This window comes from Pleurodeles waltl, chromosome 6 (assembly GCF_031143425.1).
Source record: "Pleurodeles waltl isolate 20211129_DDA chromosome 6, aPleWal1.hap1.20221129, whole genome shotgun sequence".
NCBI classification, from domain to species: Eukaryota; Metazoa; Chordata; class Amphibia; order Caudata; family Salamandridae; genus Pleurodeles; species Pleurodeles waltl.
In genome coordinates this window covers 58,288,025-58,313,175 of record NC_090445.1, presented here as the reverse complement: position 1 = coordinate 58,313,175, position 25,151 = coordinate 58,288,025, and the positions used below count along the sequence as shown (strand labels likewise).

The 25,151-nt window shown below is 47.8% G+C and overlaps 1 protein-coding gene across 3 annotated transcripts in view; it reads left to right on the top strand.

Moving 5' to 3' along the window:
• The window catches only part of LOC138299194 (E3 ubiquitin-protein ligase TRIM39-like), a 261,551-nt gene extending 239,000 nt beyond the window's left edge, over positions 1-22,551 (top strand). For all 3 annotated transcript variants that reach the window (XM_069237292.1, XM_069237294.1, XM_069237293.1), the window contains one exon: positions 19,576-22,551. In XM_069237292.1, coding sequence (XP_069093393.1) covers positions 19,576-20,165 — 590 coding nt within the window. In that variant the 3' untranslated portion in view covers positions 20,166-22,551. The remainder of the gene's footprint in view (positions 1-19,575) is intronic.
• The last annotated feature ends 2,600 nt before the right edge of the window (positions 22,552-25,151 follow it).

Here is a 25,151-nt window from a genome sequence, read left to right as displayed (position 1 = left end):
ACAGCCACACACACAAGTCTGCCAGCCCAAAGGTCAGTGATAAACTGGCAGTAGTAAAACCCACAGCGTCACGCCAACAGAAATACGCCCACAGCATTATGACCCACGAATCACCGCAGCGGACATTCAGTGGCGCTAAACCATTGGTGATACATACCGTAGCGCTCAAAATACACTCACACATACAAAACAGCAACACATTGGACAAGCTAAACAACACACACCTGACACACATACACACACCACACCCACACCACCATAAAACACACACCCACAACACCCACAACCCTTTACGAATACAAACCTTTGGCATGAGACAGACACCACGACCACAGACAGGGCCACAGACACACACCACCATTACCTATACACCATCCACGCATCTTACATCACACACCCCAACGCAGCACACCACACACCCTCACGCAGCACACCACACACCCTCATCCACACCACTCACACTATACCCATGGCACTGCAACGACACCCCAGGTTCTCAGAGGAGGAGTTAAGGGTCATGGTGGAGGAAATCATCCGGGTAGAGCCACAGCTATTTGGAAGACAGGTGCAGCAGACGTCCATTGCAAGGGGGGAAGGTGCGTTCCACAGCAGCAAGACTGCTGTACAGAGGACTGGCGGCGGAACCCCACCTCCTCCCCCACAACTAACAACCTGGGAGGAGCAAGTACTGGCAATACTGCATCCTGAGGGCCTGGCAGGAGTAGGAGGTGGACTGGACTCTGGTAAGTCAACACTTTACTACCATCACACCCCCTACCTGCATGCCATCCCATACCCCCACTCTTACCCTCACTCCCATCACTTCACCACCTGCCACATACCCCACTATCACAACCCACCCCTCCCAATACCAAGCCCTGCATGTAGCACCAATGCACGGATCCCCATCACAGACCTGCATGGACACCCATCACCAAAGCATGCACATTAGAGTGAATCACCCAGCATAAAATTACTACTCACACAAGGCAAAGCTGCCAGGGCAGTAACAACCATAGAGGACAACACATCCATGCACAAGATGACACACACAGAAACAATAACACTGCATTTACATCCCCACAGGTCCCACACCCAACGACACCGGAGAGGAGGTGCCAGCAACTTCAGTCCACCCCCAGAAGAGGCCCACAGTGATGACAGCAGCCCTGGATGCCTGGATCTGGATGACCAACCTGGCCCATCAGGGATCTCCGGACAGTTGGGAACCCTGGCACAGGCCCATACCACCACAGAGCCTCCCCCCTCAGGAAACACCAGCACAGTACCCACCCAGCGGGCCCATACCTCTGTCCCCAGGACACGTCAATCAGCAGTGTGTCCACCACTACAGGGACCCCAGGGCACCCCACAAACACAGGACGTCCAGGGAGATGGGGTCAATGGCAGTGGGCACACGGTTCAGGGGACACAGGCACAGGACAACAGGGAAGCTGAGAGGACTGCTGTGCGACAGGGGGAGGACAGGCCCAGGGAACCCACTCTCCAGGAGCCACTCACCAATGTCCTGGGTACCTACCAACAATCCAAAGACACGATGGGCCAGATCCTGAACAACATGCAGGAGAACAAGCGGCTGCAGGAGGAACACCATCAGGAGATCTCTGAGGAGGTGCAGGCCCTCAACACCACCATGATCTCCATAGGAGGGGTGCTGGCAGACATGGCCAACATCATGAGGGAATCAACTGCACAGCAGCGGGCCCCTACCACTAGCCAGTCTATTGACCAGCCCTCGACTTCCGCTGCAGCTAGTGGACAGGAGGCCCCACCACAGGACCAACAGGCCACCAGCACCCCTCCCCCTGCAGAAGGTGAACCACCCCACAAATGTTCCCTGCGAACAAGACAAAAACCAAAGACACTTGCTAAGACCAAGACCACTGCCAGGAAATGAGACTCTCCTGATTGTCCCCCTTGTGTCCCACTCTGTCACCTTGTCCACTTTGAACTACCATTGCTCCCCTTCCTATTGCCCCTTGGACACTGGACCTGTGCTACAAACTGATTGGAACAATATCCTGGACTTTCATCCACCATCACCCCATTACATCGCACTTATCCCTCAATTTTATAGCACTACAATAAACACCCATGAACACAATTAGAGTAACACTGTTTTATGTGTCTTAAATGTGCATTGTGGGAACAGTCACATCGAGTGCAAATGATGTGAACACTGTGATAGCTAACAAATAATGACCTGGAACTGTCTGCAGTGATCACATCAGGACAATGTTGTCATACGATGGGACAGCCCTCCACCTCCGCTGCCGCCAGTGGACAGGAGGCCCCACCACAGGAACAACAGGCCACCCCACCCCACCCCCTGCAAAAGGAGAATCACCCCGCAAACGGTCCCTGCGATCCAGGCAGAAGCCAGAGACCATGGCCAAGACCCCCGCCAGGAAATAAGACTCTCCTGATTGTCACCCTTGTGCCCCACTCTGTCACCCTGTCCACCTTCAACTGCCATTTCTCCACTTCCCTGGGACAAAGCAACTGTGATACAAATAGACTGGACTCTAACCTTGACATTCCTCCATCATCACCCCAGCTCATTGTACATCCCCCTCTAATCATTAGCACTTAAATAAACACCATTTTAAACAATACAAGTATGGAGTCTGTCAAATGATTTAACCATGTATTCGTTTAACAAGCTTTAAACACTGCAATACCACTGCACAGTAATGTATACATAGGAATGAACAGTAGTTGGCTGCAGTCAACACACCAGGAGCGATAGTGGGGCACAAATATCTAAAAATAGAGATGCCAAAGGGTACAGTGAGTGGACATAGAAGTGTAAAAATCAGACTGCCAGTAACAATGTCAAACTGTCAATGTAAAGTGTAATTGCAGTGTCTTACCTGTGTGTCATTGGAATTATTGTCGTATTATTGCACTTCTGTTGTCCGCACCCTCATCTTCTGCCTCCTCATCTTCACTGTCCACAGGGTCCACTGCTGCCACATGCCCATCGCCAGCCTCATCCTCCTGGCGACGTAAGGCAAGGTTGTGCAACATACAGCAGGCCACGATGATCTGGCACACCTTCTTGGGTGAGTAGTACAGGGATCCACCTGTTAGATGGAGGCAACGAAACTTGGCCTCTCACAGGGGTCAGTAGCCAGAAGAGGTTGGGGTAACCAGAGTCACCTGCAAACATCGAGGGGCAACTGTGAGACACACACCAACCCTTGTGCCAACACAATACCCATATACAAACATCCACTGGGTGGGAACCAGGGCTCACCTATTAGCCACACACAGTGCCTCTGGAGTTGAGCCATCACATATGGGATGCTGCTATTCCTCAGGATAAAGGCATCATGCACAGACCCAGGATACTTTGCATTGACATTGGAGATGTACTGGTCCGCCAGGCACACTTTCATGGAGTGAAATCTCTTTCGATTTCTGAACACCTGCTCACTTCACTTGGGGGGGGGGATCAATGAAATATTGGGGATATGTCCCATTGAATAGAAATCAGCTTTCACCATTGCCAAATCCTCCACCTGGGGGAAACGATGTAGCTGCGCATGTGTTTAATCAGGGCAGACAACACTCTGGTCAGCACGATTGAGAACATTGGCTGAGACATTCCTTTTGCCAAGCCCACTGTCACTTGGAAGGAGCCACTTGCCCGGAAATGGAGCACAGATAGCACTTGCACAAGAGGGGGGATCATGGTGGGCTGACGGATAGCAGAAATCAGGTCAGGATCCAATTGGGCACACAGCTCTGTGATTGTGGCCCTGTCCAGTCTATAGGTGAGGATGATGTGCCTATCCTCCATTGTTGCCAAGTCCACCAGGGGTCTGTACAGGGGTCTATACACGGGGATGTCTCCATCTCCTATTCGTCCGCAGCGGTTTCAATGTAGGGGGCAAACGATGACCAGCTGGTCAGTATTCCATTGTCCAAACATTACACTACATTGCATGTTGTGACTGCAACTGTATATTGTTGGAAAGGCCCAAATAGTGCCTATGTGTACTGTGACGCAGTTAGGTGCCATGGCCTGCCCCCACCCCTGAAATGGCGTCCGCCTGTCCTGTATGGAGGGACATGTGGAAATGAGGTAATTCCGTTTACATTGTGCGCTGTTGCTGGAGGCGGTCGAGAACCGCCGTGCAACTCCTCATTGGATAACATTGGGCCCTAAGGGTTACAGTGGCCAACGGTTATCTACGCCAGCGGTGACGGTACGCACCGCCGTGGACGTGACAGCCATTTTCTATCTGTTCACTCACTTGCTACCTGACCTTCAACAGGAGAGTACCTACACTGCAAGTGCTGCTGTGACCTGTGTCTGGAACCTACCATGGCTCGTGTCACTGGGGAAAGGGCCCCGGCCTTCACCGCTGCAGAGTTGGAGAGACTGGTGGATGGGGTCCTACCCCAGTGGCGAATGCTGTATGGGCCTCCAGACCAACAGGTGAGTACACTGAGAGCACGATGCATGGGACATGAATGCATGGAGTGCTGTGTGTGCGGGCCTTGTGGGGGTTGGTGGAAGGGCCCTGGGCAGCGTGCAGCAAGTATGCTGAGGCATGTCTGTGAGTAAGGGGATATGAGGGCTATGGTGGGCCATGAGTGTAACAGGCAGGAAACCTTTCCCTATGTGTTTTGCTCTGCAGGTTAGCGCCCATCAAAAAAAGGGTATATGGCATGCCATCACCAAGGAGGTGCGGACCCTGGGGTTCTACGGCAGGCGGAGCACCCACTGTCAGAAACGGTAGGAGGACCTGAGACGCTGGGCACGGAAGACCGTGGAGGCCCAGCTGGGGATGGCCTCCCAACGAGGAAGGGGGGTCCCGTCGAACCCTGACCCCCCTGATAGCCCACATACTGGCGGTGGCCTATCGGGAGCTGGATGGGCGCTTGGGGGCATCACAGCAGCCACAAGGGGGTGAGTATAGTGCCCCAATATACTACTTCCGCCTGGTGGGGTGGCATCCGGGTGGGGGATGTGGGCCTGTAGGTGCCCCTAGGCCAGGCTGGACAGTGCAGGGTAGGGCCCATGTTGGGCAGGGTCTGCTGTCAACCTCTTCCAAACAAGCTAGTAGGCCTCCACTACTGGGAAGGTGTCTGTGGGTCTCAGGAATGCTGCATTTGGGGTTAGGTATCCTTGTCCATGGGCTGGTGACTAGCATTGTGACTGTTAGTACATTGCCTAGTGCGTAGGGCTGTTCCCTGTGTGTGTGTGTCGTGTACGCCAACGTTGGTGTTACTGCCGCCACTGACCCAAGGGTATCCTTTGTCTCTCCCCCACCTTTTTGTTTTGTCATCCTGTCCTTATGTGAATTAGCATCATCTGGCGGAGGAGCAGAGGCACCGGCAACAAGGAGAGCTGTATCCTACAGGGCCCAAGAGGCCGAATCCACCGACGGTGAGGGCACCAGTGGGATGGAGGGCGAGGGGAGCACCACGGCAGAGACAGGTAGGGACAGTTCCGACAGTGATACCTCCACCGATGGAAGCTCCATGGTGGTGGCGGAGACCTCTGTGCCCACCCCAACTACAGGTACAGCCGCCACCCCCCGTACCAGCACCGCCCTCCCAGGATCCCCTCAGCGTGTTTCCTGTGCCCGCTCACCCAGGAGGGTGGGCATCTCCTTCGCCCCAGGCACCTAAGGCCCTGCCCAGTTAGCCCTGCTGCCCGGAGTGAGGAGGCTATTGACCTCCTGTGATCCATCTCTGTTGGGCAGTCAACCATTGTGAATGCCATCCAGGGGCTGGCAGCCCAAAGGCAACAGACAAATGCATTCCTGGAGGGCATTCACACTGGCTTTGCGGCCCAACAGAGATCAATACAGGCTCTGTCCTCCTCTCTGATGGCAGCCATCGTCCCTGTTTCCACCCTCCCCCCTCCAACTTCCTCTTCCCAATCCCATTCCCCTCAACCCCAACCTATCCCAAGCACACAGGCAGACGAGCAGGCACCCAGGACAACACACAGGAGTGGCTCAGGCAAACACAAGCACCACACATCATCCCACAAGCACTCACACAAACACCATCCAGATGCAGACATACCAACATCCACTGCCTCCACTGTGTCCCCCTCCTCCTCGTCCTCCATCTCCCTCCCAGTAGCGTCTACACTCACAACTGCGTGCACTACATCCTCATCTACTACCACCATCACCATTACGCCTATCACAACACCCCCCTTACTGGCAGTCACACCCCACATCCATGCTCATGTCCCCTGCGTCCTCTCCCACTGTGTCTGTGCCCCCTCCTCCCAAAGTACACAAACGCAAGCACTCAGACACCCAACAGCCATCCACCTCACAACAGCATCCAGTCCATACACCTGCTCCCAAACACAGCAGACTGACACCTCCTACAACCACTGCCTCTTCCTCCACTCCCAAACCATCTCCCTCTTCCCGCCCCATTGTCCCTAAGAAGTTTTTCCTCTCCACCTTTGACCTCTTCCCTACACCTCCCCCCCCGTCAGGCCAGGGTGGTCAGAACCCAGGCAAGCACCTCAGCCACCCAGTCCACGGCCACAGTTGTGTCGACGGCTACTGCAGGTGGGAGAGGATCCTGGGCACCAGGCAGCAACACTGACAGGGTGCCTGCACCAGGTGCATCAAGGAAGGGCAAGGAGGCACCACCAGCTGCAGGAAGGAAGGGTAATGAGGCACCACCAGCTGCAGGTAGGAAGGGCAAGGAGGCACCATCAGCTGCAGGAGGAAAGGGCAAGGGGCAATTCCTGGCTGCTGACAGGAAGGGAAAGGGGCCTGTACCAGCAGGAAGGAAGGACAGGAGGCCTGGTGCTGGGACTCATTCAGAGCCCCCACCACCAACCATGGTGGTTCAGCCATCCGAGCCTGCAGGGGGAGGGCTGGAGCCTCCCCCCACCACTGCCAGCACCGCCACCAGCAGCAGCAGTCCCAGTGGGCAGCCGTCCGAGGCTTCAGGGGAAGGGCTGGAGCCTCCCCCCACCACTGCCAGCACTGCCACCAGCACCACCACCAGCACCGCTTCCAACAGCAGCAGCCCCAGTGGGCAGCCGTCCGAGGCTGCAGGGGAAGGGCTGGAGCCTCCCCCACCACTGCCAGCACCGTCACCAGCACCACTGCCAGCAGCAGCAGTCCCAGTGGGCAGCCGTCCGAGGCTGCAGGGGAAGGGCTGGAGCCTCCCCCCACCACTGCCAGCACCTCCACCAGCACCACTGCCAGCAGCAGCAGCCCCAGTGGGCAGCCATCCGAGGCTGCAAGGGAAGGGCTGGAGCCTCCCCCCACCACTGCCAGCCCCGACACCAGCACCACCACTGCCACCACTGAACAGCCATCATCGCCGGCGGACAATGTGTAGTCCTGCGTCCATGGGCTGTTGTGCCTCCTGGCCCCTGCAAATCCTGTGGGTCTGACACCCAGGTGAGAGACTGTGACCTTGCACTCCCCATGATCTGCATCACAGGGCACAATGCCCCCTCCAGAACCAGTGGAAGAAGCCATCCACTCACCCCATCCTTCCCAGGATCTGCATCACAGGTCACAATGCCCCCTGCAGAACCAGTGGAAGAAGCCATCCACTCACCCCATCCTTCCCAGGATCTGCATCACAGGGCACAATGTCCCCTCCAGCGCCAGTGGGCAACCCAACCACTTGAGAGACTGTGGCCTTGCACTCCCCAGGACCAGGCAGTGGCAAACCGCCCACTTCAGAGACTGTGGCCTTGCACTCCCCAGGACATCGCACAGGACCAGTGGTGTTGTACCATCTTCCGGCTGAGGTGCCCCCCCATTCCCCGTTCCCCTGAGGTGCCTGTGTATTTTTGAGCTGATGCCCCTGCAGTGTTCTCTCCGTGTTGTTGCAGGAGTGAGGTGGGGCCTTGGCCTATGTGATGTGGCCCTGTGGCCCACGGACATTGAGAACTGGGCAGTGTCCCTCCATTTGTAGATATGTGTATGTGTTTGTATTTTAATGCACTTATTAATGTGATTTTTATCGTATTACACTCACTTTCTTCCAATCATTTTGTCCTTGCATTATTCCTGAGGGGTATGGGGGTACTGTAATGTTTGTGCATCTGGTTGTGTGTGTGGTGTTGGGGGTGGGGGTGTTGCGTGTGTGTGTCACTCTCTTTTTCCTCCCCCCTCCCTTGAGTGCTAGGTGGCAGTTCTCACCGTGGTCGTCTTCGCCGGCGTTGGTGTTCGTAATGCAGGAAAAGGTAGACGAGAATGGGAAATATGTGCAACTCGGGCTCCATGGCGTCATTGTTGTTCCCTGAGTCTCCAGAGGTGAGTCCTTTGACTTCTGTGTTCTGTTTCCGCCGTGCTTTTGATGGCGTTGGTGCCGCCCCCGAAAAGGTGGCGAATTGGTGAGTCATAATACAGTGGGCGGTACATTGTCTTCCGCCTGGCTGTTGGCGGTTATTGCCGTGGTGCTTGTTGCTACCGTCACGGCGATCGGTTTGTTAAAGATGTTTTTCTGTCTGAGCGGTTTCCGCCGTGGTCATAATTCCATTTTTTTTACCGCCGGCCCGTTGGTGGTATTACCGCCGCTTTATCACCAACCTCCAGGGTTGTAATGAGGGCCTATATGATATAGGAAAATACACTAATGGCATGGGAAATTTAAATATCACCTGTGAACCTCAGTACATATTGTGCCATCCACTAAACTGACAAAGAAACCTGGCTTCAGGAATACCTTTGTAGCCTACCAACTGAACGTTTTAAACCTGCAGGTAAACCTGTCAAAATAACACTTTTAGACAGGAAAACTGTTACTTTTAAATATTAAATAAGTCACTCCTAAGTAGGTCTTGCAGCCCACAATATAGGGTGACTAGTATTTAAAAGCTTCACATGCAAGAATTTACTGTTGGTATGTATCTACAGTGACTACCCCCCCAAAAGCTATTTGCACTGTGGAAGGTTGTTCTATTACATAAGTTCAGATAAATAATAATGTAGCTATCTTTGATTTGGAATAATTTACAAAGATGATTCAGCCGCTATTTTTTTATGTTTAATGTAAATTCAGTCATTGGAAAAGTAACTTTTAAAAAGCTATACTTTGTTTGACTGAACCTCTTATAGGCTAATTAGCATTAGCCTTCAAGCAGGTGGCTCTTGTTGGTGATTCTCCTTAATGAGGTGTGAAAACTGCTTCCAATGCAGAAACAATGGCTTAGGTGTGAGGCATGCGACTCCTCTCTGTTTAGAAAGGCCAGCTGGGTTTGGTTCAGGAACTTCATTACCTTGAAAGGAACCAGGATGAGACCTGCCCATTCAAAGTTAATTGTAAAGTGTGACGTGGGGAAAAGAAGACTTTGGCCCTCATTATAACATTGGCGATATTGACCGCCTACCGCCGCGGTGACGGCCGCCAAAACACCGTCACCTCGGCTAACTACCGTATGCCATATGATGACCGTAGCCGGAATTCCGCCAGAAGGATGGCGGAATTCTGGCTGGAATTCCGGCTACGGTCATGGCGGTGGATGGCGGTAAGGTGGCGCTGCTGCCAGCAGCAGAGCCACGGCAGTAAAACGCCGCCAACTGTATCATGACACATGATATGGCCTGGCGGTGTTGCGCTGGCGGACGCTGCTGCTGGCAGCAGCGCCACATCCCGTCTCCTGCCGGTGGACCCCCTGCAAGCAGGTAAGTCGGGTACTCCGACAGGGGAGGGTGGGGGGTGTGACTGTTTATGTATGTGTGCATGCGGGTGTGAGTCGTGTAGGATGTGTGTGCAGGAATGGGTGTGAGTGTGCGTGGATGTGTCGTGTGAATGCGTGTGTGCTTGCATGTTTGTCAGTGTGTGTTGCTGTGTGTGTGTGTATGAATGTATGCATGCGTGGGTGAATGTGGGTATGTGTGTGTGAATGCGTGTGTGTGTCTGTGCGTGTAGGTGTGTGTATGTCGGGGGAATGGGAGGGGGGGTTGACTGTAGGGGGGGAGGGGTGCGGGGAAGACCTCTGTCAGTGCCAGGGAAGGAATTCCCTGGCACTGATAGTGCCTACCGCCATGGTTTTCGTGGCGGTAAGTTTGCCACGAAAACCATGGCGGTAGGCAGGGTCATAATCCCAAGGATGGGATTGTGACGGCCGCCTGGCTGGAGACCGAAGAAGGCTGCATATCTTCAGTGACAGAACAAATGTACTTGTTCCTGAAAGGACCAATATATACGGTAAGAATCTCCTATAGGGCAATCAGGAAATCCCTGACGCGCTATCTTACAGGTCAGTTTGTTCAACATTGTTTGGTTGTATTTGGGCCTTTTATATCCTGCTGGGCAAGTTTTTGCTTTTGATATCCCTGATGCTAAAACAAACATTGCCTGCAGCAGGCTCAAATCCATGTTGTAGGAAGTTCTCTCTGTATATACTACCTCAAAATGAGAGATAGTGTGCACAGAGTCCAAGGGTTTCCCTCAAAGGTTGATAGTGGCAAAAATAGATGATTCTAATGCTCTATTTTGTGGTAGTGTGGTCGAGCAGTAGGCAGTGGGTAGTGTTAAGCATTTGTTGTACACACACAGGCAATAAATGAGAACACACACTCAAAGACTTAACTCCAGGCCAATAGGTTTTTATATAGAAAAATATATTTTCCTAATGTATTTTAGAACCACAGGATTTGAGGTAAGTACATAAAATGCAAGGTACTTCACACAGGTAAGTATAGAACTTTGATTTAAAACAGTAGTACACTTTTTTTTCAAGTTTTGGTTAAATGGCAATAAGCTATTTTAAAAATGGACACTGCAAAAATCAACAGTTCCTGGGGGAGGTAAGTAAAAGTTAATTTCTCAGGTAAGTAAGGCACTTACAAGTTCAGTTCCTGGGGCAAAGACAGCCCACCCTTGATGGTTCAAGGCAACCCCTAAACCACCGCACCAGCAACACAGGTCTGGTCAGGTGCAGAGGTCAAAGGAGGGCCCAAAACACATAGGCGCCTATGGAGAACAGGGGTGCTCCGGTTCCGGTCTGCTTACAGGTAAGTACCTGCGTCTTCGGGGGCAGACCAGGGGGGTTTTGTAGAACACTGGGGGGGTCGCAAACAGTCACATAAAACACACCTGCAGTGGCACAGGGGCAGCCAGGTGCAGTGTGCAAAGTAGGTGTCTGGCTTGCTATAGAAATCAAAGGAGGGACCTGGGGGTCACTCTAGCGATGCAGGCAGGGCACAAGGGGGCTGCTCGGGCCAGCCACCAACTGGGCAAGGATGAGGGCCGCCTGCTGGCCACTTCTGTACCAGTGGCTGGTTCCTCTCGGTCCCAGGGCCTGCGGGTGCATTGCTATTTCCGGGCGTCTGGTTCTTTGTTACCGGGAAGTCGCGGTCAGGGGGAGCCTTCGGATCCTCTATTTAGGCGTCGCTGTGGGGGTGCAGGGAGGTTGGCCAAGGGTACCCACGTCGTCTGAGTCGCCTGGGAGTCCTCTCTGTGGTGTTGGTTCTCCTGAACTGGAGCCGGGGGCGTCGGGTGCAGAGTCTGAAGACTCACGCTTCTGGCGGGAAGATGGGGTCTCTTTGAAGTTGCTTCTTTGTTGCAATTACTGGACAGTGCCGCTGTCCTTGGGAGTTTTCTTGGTCCTTTAGATGTCGGGCCGTCCTCAGAGTCCTCTGAGGTCGCTGGTCCAGGTGGATGGTGTCGCTGGGCAGGTTCTCTGAGTCTGGAGAAAGGCTGGTAGGGCTGGGGCCAAGTCAGTTGTCGTCTCCGTTGTCTCTGCGGGGCTTTCAGGTCAGCAGTCCTTCTTCTTTCTTCAGGTTGCAGGAATCTGATTTCCTGGGCTCAGGGTCACCCCTAAATACTAAATTTAGGGGTGTGTTTAGGTCTGGGGGACAGTAGCCAATGGCTACTGTCCTTGAGGGTGGCTACACCCTCCTTGTGCCTCCTCCCTGAGGGGAGGGGGGCACATCCCTATTCCTATTGGGGGAATCCTCCCAAATCAAGATGGAAGATTTCTACAGGCAGGGGTTACCTCAGCTCAGGGCACCTTTGGGGCTGTCCTGACTGGTGGGTGAATCCTTGTTTTTCTCATTATCCCCTCTGGACTTGCTGCCAAAAGTGGAGGCTGTGTCCAGAGGGCCGGGCATCACCACTAGCTGGAGTGCCCTGGGGCTCTGTAACACCAGGGTAGAGCCTTTGAGGCTCACCGCCAGGTGTTACAGTTCCTGCACGGGGAGGTGTGAAGCACCTCCACCCAGTGCAGACTTTTGTTCCTGGCCACAGAGTGACAAAGGCACTCACCCCATGTGGCCAGAAACCTGTCTGAGTGTGGCAGGCTGGCAGGAACTGGCCAGCCTATCACTGGTGTTTGGACTGGTATTCAGGGGGCATGTCTGAGATGCCCTCTGGGTGTATTTTACAATAAATTCCACAGTGTGCATTTATTGTGCTGAGAAGTTTGATACCAAACTTCCCAGATTTCAGTGTAGCCATTATGGTACTGTGGAGTTCGTGTTTGACAAACTCCCAGACTATATACTCTTTATGGCTACCCTGCACTTACAGTGTCTGCACTTATGCCCTCACCTGTGGTATAGTGCACCCTGCCTTAGGGCTGTAAGGCCTGCTACAGGGGTGACGTATCTATGCCACAGGCAATGAGAGGTGGGCATGGCATTCTGAAGGGAGTGCCATGTCGACTTTTTAGTCATTTTCTCCCCACCAGCACACACAAGCTGTGAGGCAGTGTGCATGTGCTGAGTGAGGGGTCCCCACGGTGGCATAATACATGCTGCAGATCTTAGAGACCTTCCCTGGCCACAGGGCCCTTGGTACCAGGGGTACCAGTTACAAGGGACTTATCTGTGTGCCAGGGCTGTGCCAATTGTGGGAACAAAGGTACAGTTTAGGGAAAGAACACTGGTGCTGGGGCCTGGTTAGCAGGGACCCAGCACACTTTCAATCAGAACGCGCATCAACAAAAGGCAAAACGTTAGGGGGTAACCATGCCAAGGAAGGCATATCCCTACACATGCAGTCTTTCAATCTTTGCAAAACACTTATACATTGTGTCTTGACAAGTTTAATACTACCCCGCTTTGCAAACATGGAACGCTTTGTTAGCCATATAATTCACCAATGGTGGCCACTTTTATTTGTGTGCCCGTCCTATTTTCGATCCCAGTCTAACCATACCAACTGAGCAGTAGCAACTAAACCTGGACTGCACCCTGATACTGGCCTCTTCTGGACTGATGTAATCAATTCTATGCAGACAAATGACAATTACCGATTGGCAAAGGCCATAAAACGTTTAGGATACCAAACATTTAATGGTTCAAGGCATCGCTCAGGTAGTAAGAGAGTGATTGAGAATAAAAAAATAAAAAAACAGTAAAGTGTGTGTGTATTACAAATATGCAATGGAACAATAGATAATTCTTAGTGGCATGTCCTGCTTGAACCATAGCTATCTAGATAACCAAGGAGTCTATATAAAGTGGTCCAATTGCCCCGAGTGTCGGTGGTGTTTGAACCTGTAGTGAATGTAACGTTCTCATCAGGACCCAAGATTTATGAAGCAAAAGCCATATAGTGTAAATGGAAAGTGAAATGGGTCAAAAACTGATATGCAATGATTGTTTAAAGTAACATGTAGTTTCGCCATGTCTAAAGGCAAGCTACGTATTATGCACTTGATCAGAGTGACTCAAAAACGTGGAAATAAACGAGAGCACAATGGATGCGAGGCGTAGTGAATTGGTGCAACGGTTGGGTCGACAATGCATGGAAAACTACTCCGGGATAACGCCAGTCACTGTATTATTTGACATGTAATATTGAAGTGATCACCTGTATCAGAACCAACAGCGTGGTTTAGGGGTCTCAGTGCAAGGTACAAATTGAATTGAAGTAGTGCACAAGAAAAACAGACTTGGTTACCTAGTATGCTGAAGGTGTCGGCAAAAGGTAGTTGATATGGCATCCCACTGAAATCAAGTCACCGCGATGCTCATGTGGTGAGGAGAAGGGGCCTTAACGAATGTATAATTCCTTGTCCATAAGTACGGAGGCGGAGCAGCAGTATCCTGAAGAGCTGGGGCTTCACCGCAGGAGTTTCTGTGCTGCTTTTAACAGCTTTTACACATTTCACCAGAAACCTTGCCATTATCACTGTGCCAACCGCAGGTTCTCTGTCCTTGTTAAGAGACAATTAACGCTGGATACTTCTTGGAAAGTTTCTCTATTTTCATTTCTAGCTCAGAAAAATCTACTGCTTAAATGTGAGGAAAGTCGAAGATTTTCACAGCGCTGAAGTACTTTTGTATTATTTAAATATATTTAATTTACATAAAGTAATTATGGATCTTAATATATTTAATGTTTACTATTTTTAACAATACATTGTAAAAAACAATATTCTTGCCTTTATTCGATAAACAATTTTTTTCTATATTTTTGGCATTTCCATTATAGGTACAGGAAAACAATATTTTTGGGTTCAATATTTTTGACACTATAATTTTGTATAATTTTATTTAGAGTTTCAAAATGTTGTCAGTGAACCATCTTGCCTGCACTAAGGAGTCGGGAGTTGGGGCTTTCTTCTTAAAGACCTGTTTTACCTCCCACTATTTGTAGTCAGGCGGGGAGAAGCCGGGCGTGGCACAGTGAATGGGTCACTGCCTCTGTTGCTTTTTGGTTTCAGTGGGTGCACCCACTAATGCATGTTCCCGTTGTTGTTTAGATGAGAGTTTGGATGGGGGTGTTTGCCTGCTTGTCCTGGTGTCAGGGAGTTGGGTAAGTTATTGTTGGTTGGCTGTGGGTTGGGTATTGGTGCGTGCCCTACATAGATACAGCATTATTGGCGAACAGAGGACATTTCCAGGTGGGGGCTTTATGGAAACTCCTAAGGGTTTCCGGATTGGTAGTCAACAAGTCCAATGGCGACTACCGCAACTACCGCAGCTTATAAAATTCTGACTTGAAATATTAGGGGGATCCACACTATGACGAAGGGGCACAAAGTCTTTTCATACCATAACCGGAGGAGTATGAATTTAGCACTTCTCCTAGAGACTCATTTAGTGGTCAAGGAGGGACTGGCTCTGCAGCCAAGGTGGAGGGGACAATCCATTTATACCACGTACTCCGCATATGCAAGGGGGGTACTCCGCATATGCAAGGAGGGGTTAGTCTTGACATCCTCAATACTCTCAGTCTCAATACTCTATGGATTTGCCCTGAGGTCCCCATCCAGCCCACTGGTCACCTTGTGGCCCTGACAGGCCGATATGTAGTGGTTATGGGATGCTTGGATGTCAAGGACTTCACCATAGGAAGCAGGTATTGACCGAATGTGGACGAGGCAACTTTCTTTGCGGACCTCTCTCAAGTGCTGGTCCCCAACCTAGTGGGCTCTATTATTTTAAGGGGGAGCTACAATTGTATAGCAGACCCTGTGACGGAGAGGTCCCACCCCCCACTGCCGGACTCTCCCACCTGTACAGCAGCTTGTGCATTTCCTACCTGGCAAAGGGAATGGGGATTAGTGGATTCTTGATGTCTGCATCACCCTGGGGAACAACACTATTCCTTCTTCTCTACCCTACACAGGCTCCATGTGCGGCTGGATGCGGTCCTTTGCACACCAGATATGTATGAGCAGGTCTGTACTACAGAATATCTGACCATAATCCTTTATTGTTGGGACTTGGGTGGGGGCGAGCACATTCTTGTATTCCGTCCTGGTGTCTGTGCCCGGAAGCCCTAGAAGACTCGGTCTTTCTCAATACAATATGGACAGAACTGAAACAGTATTTTACTGAGAATGCTGGAACAGCTGAGTCGCCACAGATAGAATGAGACACATTGAAAGTGATCCTTATAGGAAGGTATATTTCTGAAACTGTAGGAATCCGGAAGACAGACAGAATAAAACACCTGGAACATACAAACGTCCGTTTGAGGTCTATTCGACTTATGCTGAGAAACTTGCCCCTAGACTGCAGGACCTCTACAAGACAGCTAAAGTAATTAGTTACTTGCCACAATCCACTCACATACCCTGGTCATCCCACAGTTAAAACAAAGGAAAGAGCCACACTATCGTCTATCACCTGTTATTGATGGTAAACACTGATTATAAAATTTTGATCAGAATCTTGGCAACCTGTCTTCCGAACATGCCTCGGCTCATCCATCAACATCAAACAGGTTTCATCCCGGACTGCAACATGGCCCACAATATGCGCAGACTCTTCATGGTCTTGGACGCCACTATATACAACAGAGAAGAAGCAGTAGCCTTTCTGTGGACATAGAGAAAGTTTTTGATATCCTGGAATGGTAGTTTCTATGTAGCTTGATGATGCATATGAGGCTGGGATGCGACTTTGTCGCTTGGACCAGATTGTTATATACTGATCTCTCGGCTATAAGGAGGACAGGTTGCATTATTTCTGAGATGTATAGGGTGGAACAGGGCACTAGACAGGGCTGCCCCTTATCCTTTTTTTGTTTGACATAGCCATGAATCCGCTGGGTAGCTATGCTAGACTTGGAAATGCTTATCAAGGCATACAGGTAGGGGCCCAGACCCACCACATTCCACTGTACACAGATGACCTCCTGCTGTTCTTGCAGATTGTGGAATGAACTTGAGAACAGAATCTCCTTGAGTGGTTTGGCTCCCTTTTGGGCCTCCACGTCAATTGGCAGAAATCCTCTCTCTTCCCATTGCAGGTTTCCAGAGCTACTTCTGTGGGGTTGAGAGCTCTGCAGTGGAAACCTAGCTGCCTCTCATGCCTCAGAGTATGAGTCTATCACACCTCTGCAGATGTTCTAGAGGGTAATATAGGTAAGTCCATACTTGCCTTACGGGCCAATGCTGACTTCTCGGGCTGACTTCTGGGGGATGCTCCCACTGTTGGTAGCCAGCCAGGTGAGGGGCACTGCTGAAGATGGTTGCCCTGTCTGCTGTATTTCTTTGCAGCGCTCCTGATATGGATCCCTAGGGTGTTCTTTAAGACATTGAGAGGATAATCACAGGCTTTCTTTGGAGTACCGGTTGTAGATGGGTGACACTGACTGTACTTCAGCAGCCAGCACAAGGGGGAGTTTTGGCTGTGCCCGACTTCAAATCATATTACTTGGCACAGATGTGGGGAAGTTGGGGCCAAATACTTTCACATGTTTTGGAGCTGTATTGTATTGCACAGTTATTGGGGGGGCATTTTGACCACACTAGCTGAAGTCGTGGAAAGGGAAGTCCAGTTCACTCCAGCACATTGTCTCCTGGGTTGGTTCCTGCACACTGCGAAGACCAGAGACACAAGAAAATTCTAAGCTCTGGCTTTTGTTCTTGGCAAACGAGAGATTGGCAGGAACTAGAAATCTCCATGAGAACCCCAGGTGGTGGTATGGAAGCGAAAGCTACTTAAAAGGGCAGGGTATGAAAGTGAGGTGAGACTACAGGATGACAAGCGGGTTAGGGCTCCATTGATATGGCCAGGGCATGGGGGGCATTAGTGGGCACACTGCGGCATTTCAACCCTCCCCCCAATGGCTAGCGAGAACCACCTTATCCCCCCTGAAATCCCTAGGGATATTAGGACCTGACAAACATCTCCTTAATATAGCTACTCCCAGAGATAGACACCTGACTACATATCTATGAGACCCTACACAGGGTCTTCTGTATTGGTAGGTCCACACCTGTCCCCTGTGGACACAAAATGCCCAAGGGGTATACACCTGGGTCGGGGGAGGGATGTGAGAGAGCTTTGACTCTAAGTTCCAGTGGAATAGGGAAGTAAGACTTGAGCAGTAAGGGCACATATTGATGCGATGCTTGAACAACTGGCACATGGAAGATTTTGCTTGTATTTGATTCTTTATTGTTGAAAGGAGCTGAGCAAACACCTATTGTGTTGCTTTGACTCCTGGATTGCATTACAAATGTACCTTGAGAGGAGTGGTGTTGTGTTATTATGAAAACATTTGCAATACAGTTTGTTTAAGAAAATAAGCTGATATAGTGCTGCTACATTCATGCATTATTTTGGGTCACTGTGAAACTCCCTTAACATTGTTGATCCTGAAAGAGGTCTCACGTACTCAAGACAGGTTTCTCACTTGTCCAGTCCAGGATATGTAAAAAAGAAACTGATACCAGTCATCAAAAAAGTGGACTTCACATGATTAATCTATGAGGCTCTGACAGGATCTTTGATTCAATGTTCAAGATTAATGTATGCTGGGTTTTGCTATTTTCATTGTACCCTACAACTTTGGTTTACTCGAATGCAAACAAAATACATGGGGCCTGATTCATAAATGTAAACTTAGACCAAAATTCTAAGTTTAGACCTAAAGTTTAACTTTACTCATAGTAAAGGTACACTTTGGTCTAAGTATATCCATTATATATATAGAATTGTGTAAAAAACTGTGAATGCATAAACCACAATATATAACCTACATGCTCTATTGCACCACAGTTCTTCCAATAACTCTTATTTGCCATCAGTCACTCCTAATGGAAGGCCAGATATTCACATTAATATTACCAAACAACTACTACAAGACCCAATTGTTGTTAGCCTCAATCTTTCCGGTATAATTTCCTTTGGGGGGACCAATATAAAATCCTTATTATTGAAACCATAGAATTATGGAAAAGTAACCTCACACCTTCTTTAATACATATCACTTTTTAAAAAATATATAGCATATTTCACAAGAAATCATGGCATTCATTGTCAGTATTGTGCCAGTTTCGGTTTTTCCATTTAGCTTCTGTCTTGAGTGCAGTATTCTGTCTGGCTCAGAGTCATCCTAATTCCATGAAAAGGTCATCAATTATCCGTGTTTAAACCCTGCTTTCTGGTTCATCATCACCAGTGTGATATTTTCACATATGCAAAGTGTAGTCTTTATGGAAGTCTGATAAATGTTACAGCGTAACGGTTAGTAAAATAAACCGTGGATACATCTATGTTGTAATGTGTTATGGAAAGGCACACATTTTTTAGCTTCAGCGATCCAAAGCTACAATAATGTTATTTTATCAAATGTTTCTGCAAATGTGACCTTCCTCACCAAGCACAGATACATTCCTCCCTAAACTGATGGCAGTAGGCACCATCTATATTCCCTTAAGGTATCATTGAAAAATAGGGCCTCGTTCCTGCTCTTTTAGTTTAGCCTCCCTCTCAGGGCCTCGCTGTACAATGGATTTTTGCTTCAGGGTTTTACTCAGTGCTGCAGCAAGCTATGTTTCTTTCTCCCCTAGCGAAGTGCGGCGAACTTTGTCCATCCAGATACTTGTCCTGTCGTTTTTACTTCTGCTTGTGCAACTGCTGTTCTGCATATGTGAGAGAAGCATGCAATTATAATTTGCACCTGATCTTTATTTCAAAAGTCTGCAGCACTACTTCCTCCTGACTTGGGTCAATGAATTGTGGTTAAAAATGTCCCATACAAAAAAACTGATTGGCATTGCAAATGCTGGTGGTTGATTTTATTGTGTGGTTATTCGTACACTCTGATCGAATTAAGAGATTTGTGGCTGCTCATTTTAATGGCTTCTTGGTGTTCTTTGATCTCTGATTTTCTGTTTTGTAGGTTCAGTGACTCTGGATCCTGACACTGCTCATCGGAAACTTGTTGTGTCTGTGGATGGTAAAAGTGTAATACGTGGAAACAGAAGTCAGTATCTGCTTGACTCACCACAGAGATTTGATCCTGCCCTGATTGTCCTGGGGAGAGAGAGGCTGAGCTCAGGGCGGCATTACTGGGAGGTGGAGGTGGGGAACAAGACCCGCTGGATCCTGGGGGTGTGTGACGAGGCTGTGAGCAGGAAGGGGAAGATCACACGAACACCTAAGAATGGATACTGGATGGTGTGGCTCAGAGATGGTAAATATGAAGTTAACACCTTCATCTCCACCCTCTTGACCCCCTGTGTTGTCCCTAAGACTATTGGCCTTTTCCTGGACTATGAGGCGGGCAGGCTCTCACTGTACAATGTGGATGACCGGTCTCTGCTCTTCACCTTCTCCACGACCTCCTTCCCCCCCACCCTGCGGCCCTTCTTCAATCCTCATTCCAAATATGGAGGGAGAAATGCGGGTGGACTGCGGATACTGACAGTGTCTAGATTTGAATTAAAAGATGAGACTGTCAGGTGCTCCAGAAAACGGAGCAGCCTATAACTTGTGTTTTCTTCAGTGGAATTTTGCTTTCTGTCCCTTTCTAATATTCCTATAATTTTTTCGGAGTGAACGTGATTCTTTATTGTAACAGTTGTGTTGTGAATGACCGTCAGTCCTGTCTCTTTTGTTTGATGTTTCATTTTTCTCCTGCCACAAATTAAACCTGGAACTCAGCTCCCATGCTGAAAGGAATGAGGGTCCAGGAGGCAGGCTTAAGCAAGCAGAACCTTTGTCACGGAGAAATACTAGTTAATAACTTTTTTCACATCTGGCCATCAACAAATACAAGAACTAAAATGATTTTGATTTGATTATGTGTGACACCACAAATCAAAACTGCATACTCCAGTATGAGTGTGCTTCTTGCACTGTGCCTACACCTAACAAATTAAAAATGGCTTTAACGCTTTCCAAAAGCAAGGGGATCTTTATTCTGGTGTAGTTGCAAGATAACATGTTCCACACTTTAGCATCTGCATCTATGAAGGTTTACCACTGTACTGGGACAAGAAAAAGAAAGCGATTCTCCTAGTTGTCCAGTTTCAAAGCATCTTTGACATATAAATATTTATTTATGTGTGCAATATAAACATTGGAAGTGGGGTCTTTCTTTAATGGCTGGCTTGGTCAGGCTCCTGCAGGATTCAGCCAAGTGTCTGAATTTCAGCAGGAACAGTGCAGTGCATGCACTGAAATGTTTCTCCCACTGTAATTACTCAAGTGCACAACATAGCATTCGTGTTTTTGTGCAGAAATGGCAAGTTACCCTAAAACACTGGAGAAGTTAAGAATAGGAGTATGATGCTCCATTAATCATAACCCGAAGAGAGTTGTACCTACCGACTTCATCAGTTTTGACAGGGAATACATGTATAAATTAAACATTGTTGGGCATAATCTGCCACCTCAAATGAAGCACAAAGCTCCAATAAGTGGGCTTCCATTGAATTCCTGTCTAGAGGATGGCCCTTACGTCATCTAGAGCAGTTTTGTTTCTGCCCCCACACAGGCAAAAAGCTAACCTGCTAGTGGTCAGTTGTTGGCGACATCACTTGAATAAAAGCTGCATTCTTCCACAACGGTGAGACAAATTATATCTTCTCCTGGTCAGGGACACTCCCTGATCTGAAGGAGCAGCTGATGACCTCTGTCATGCAGTTGATGCCGTCTGTGGGTCACAACCATGGCCAAGGATCCTAGGCTTTGACTAGGCAGTTAACTTGTGATCTTGAATTAAAGATCCTCCATAATTCTCATTTTGAAAAACAGATAGACTCAGATTATTCTGTAGCGAGGGCTGAGTGAGGATATTTACAATAGTGTACAGTTGTTTGTAAGAATCTAGTACTGCTACTGTCCCATTGCATGTGTGACAGTTCTGCAGAGAAGTGCTGATTCTGTCCCAATTAAATGGGTAGCAGCTCTTTTCTGAAGTGTTTACATTGTTCATTATAAATATAAGAGAACTGTCATGAAGGGCTGGTTAGGCATCTAGTACCCCTCTTAAGAACTAGTGGTAATGCTGGAACTATTAATGCTGGTAATAGCTATTACATCTTTTGTGGTGTTTAAATGGCAGTGCTTCATCAGCTTCTATTAGGAATGTATAATACACAAAAGGCATACAAAGTTTAACTTATCCATACTGCAAATAGGGTTCTGAAAATTACATAAAGAAATGCTAGAAGAAAGTGAGACAAAGAAATGTAAGTGATAGGCATTAATCATATGTAAGAACAGCTTGACATTATGGTGTGATTGTGTGGTGTACTGTGAGAACTTGTGGACAAGTGCCCTTATCACACTTTGATGTGGTGGAGTAATGTGAATATTATATTTATGGCAATGTTGTTGTAAAATCTCATACATGGCTCATATACATGTACGGATGCAAAGTTCAGCAATGGCTGGGTGAAAGTACATCCTTACTTGTAAGGATATCAATAATCATTAGTTGTCCTTATCTTTAGCTGGATCCTGAGCAGAAAGTGGAAATAAATAAAGGTGAGACATTTCCTTTTGTGAGTAAACTAAGCTAACCGAGTGTAAGCTGAAATTTTATTGAGTTTATAATGAAATATTTTTTTTAAATGTATTTCCATAGCTATGATATACAGAAATGCATAATTCATTAATGTTTTGATCCCACACAAAAACTTAAAAAGGTGAGACTTCTTTGAAATACGTATAGTGATCTGCTTTTCATCTTAATAAGACTTGAAATACTTATTTAGTTTAGAGTTTTCATTTTGATTATGATGCTTGAGTTGGTTGATGCCAAAGTCGGTTTACTCTTCTTGTATAATCAAAGCTCTTTGTATTGAAATGTTGTGTTACAGCAAATAAAATAAACTTAGAATTTTGATGACACTGTTTTATCTAGCAATGTAGGTCATCTTTTGTGATTGATTAAAATAAACTGATGGATGTGTACCAATCTCTTGAGATGTTTGGGTTTACTAAAGTCTTGTTCAATAAGAATCCAGTTTGTTGTGGGAATTATGAGGACCATTTAGGCTAAACCATATCACTTGTTTCAGGAGCAAAGATTAACTACATTTTACAAAATCCGAAAAGATGGGTGTGGTATTCCACTAATCTTGTCTGCAGGATCTAAAAGGAGCAATGCTCTTTTCCATCTCCCGCCAGCCCCATCAGTGACCACATAAACAGAGATATGAGGGTAAAGGTTTGAAATGGAGAAATGGAAGTGGGAAAAGAGAAAAACTGGCACAGAACTTCACCACTATGCCTCTTCACTTCGGCTGGTTAATGAGAACTGCTGGATATAGTGCATCTCTACAAGGCAAAGAGATATCCTTTGTAAGTTGCCATCTAGACTGTTAAAGTTAACTGTGATTGTGAAGGTCTATACCTGAGCAATATCTCTGAATAGCCATCTCTCTATACTTCAGTATGAAATGGAGAACTTGTCAAAACTAAACATATGGCTAAGAAGTATCTCAAATATACATGTGCACTAGTATTTCTTCCTGTGTTTGGGCAACTCATCCATACGGTCACTTCACACTCTTTTGCAGACAACTGTAGAACTGTTAAGATCCTGTTTGTTAGTAAGTAAATTATTGATTAGGGTAGATGAAAGTGTACCACAAGTGATAAATTCACTAGGCTGCTAGGTCCAGTCAAAGGTGTCACTAATTTAAGCCTGAGCTCAGCCCCTGGTCGGTATAGTACAGAGCAACCAGTCTTAACTTAAAGAAAATGTGTAAAGCATTTAAAAGTACTACAACAGTTAAAAACTCAAAAGTACAACAAAATAAAGTCCCACTCCAATTTAGTAAAATGTCATTAACAGAAGGACAACAAAATGACAAAAATCTAATTGGAGGCCCCAGAGATATGAATTTTAGAGGGTGTAAGGAAAAATAGCTCCAAAAAGCACTAAGCGCAGATGATACCACCAAGTGGAAGAACACAGATTCATCTACCTAGCAAACTAGCAACTTTTGCAGATTGGCTTGGGTGGTTGGGACCACTCTGCCGGAGGTCCTAAAAGTCCCACCTTTTCCATAGTTGTTAAGAAACGTCCTGTTAGAGACAGTTAAGGGTGTAAGGACCTCAAGAACAGTGGTTTGAGTTCAAGACTCACTCCAGCAGAGGCCACGAGGAGGGCCCAGGGGAAACACTATTGACTTTTGCAGCAGGTCTTGTTTGCCCTACTGCAAACAATCCCACAGTGCATCTTATTCCTAACATTCAAGTTGGAGAAACCCTTCATCTCTTGTACTGAGTCTATGTGCCCACCCAGCAGTGTGGCCAGAGAAATGAGCAGTCCCCTCCTCCATGGTTCCGGATCTGGGGAAAGATCCCCTTTCACTGCTTTTTTGCCCTCCTGATGAGGGACCAAAAGGACTTTCCCAGGTTTCGCCTTACATTTAGCTGTGAAAGGGCAGGCCTATTTATAAGTTAATGAAGTTCCTTAGTCCGCTGTAACTTGCCTTCCTGCCAGGAGGAGAAAAACACCTCACGACACTCAGGATGGTGGTGCCATGCCTCATTTAGTACTGCCTGGACAGCTACTGAGAGCTACCTCAAAGGCCTTCAAGAGCTTCAGACAGGAAAAAGGTAACTTTCTAAAAGTCACTTTTCTTAATTATTTATAAATTTCTGAATTTACCATTAGATTGGATTTTTTATAAATATTAAAAATAGTTTTGGAAACATTTTTTTCTGGCTGGTCTCATACTTGATATAGCAGAATTAGTATTTTAATCTGTACTCTAGTTTTCTTAGAGGATAGCTAGAGCCTTCCACAGTGAACATAGAGTTTGGGGCCTTGTCACTTTAAGCATATGGTAACATAAAATTTCTACATGTTCCACTTTTAAATACCATGCACCCTTCCTTGTGGCCTACATGGCTTACAGAGGGGTGACATTAGTATTTTAAAGGGATACTTTTCCTTGTCAGAACAGGGTAAGACTGCATGTGTACACTGCAGCAGTCAAGTTGCACTGGTGGGCCTACGGACATGTTTTCTCTGTCACATTAGTCGATGGCACAAGTGCTGCAGCCCACACGTGAAATTTACCTTTCCATTCCATGTTTGTATTTCTGCACGATATCTATGGCCCTATAAGAATGTGTCATATGCCAGTTATGAACTAGCCTATTTAACCACATCTATGGGGTCAGAGCACATGTTCTGGGGCCTGATTTGCAGTGTCCCAATGCACAGACACAAAGAACAGCATCAGTCCATAATAATTTGGGTAATCACACCAAAAAGGGTACATGCTCACGCTGTTGTTTCATAATATTAACAACTTTGCATGCTTACCAGAACTCTAATACTGTGCACATAACATTCAGCTATACGTATGCAGTGACGCAACATAATGCTTTCAGTGCTTCACACAGCAACCCCAAGAAGAATACACAATCCCACTCTTAACATGTTCAGGAAAATAGTTCAAAGTTAATTTTCATTAAACAACACAACTTTCAGCATATTTATCTGTT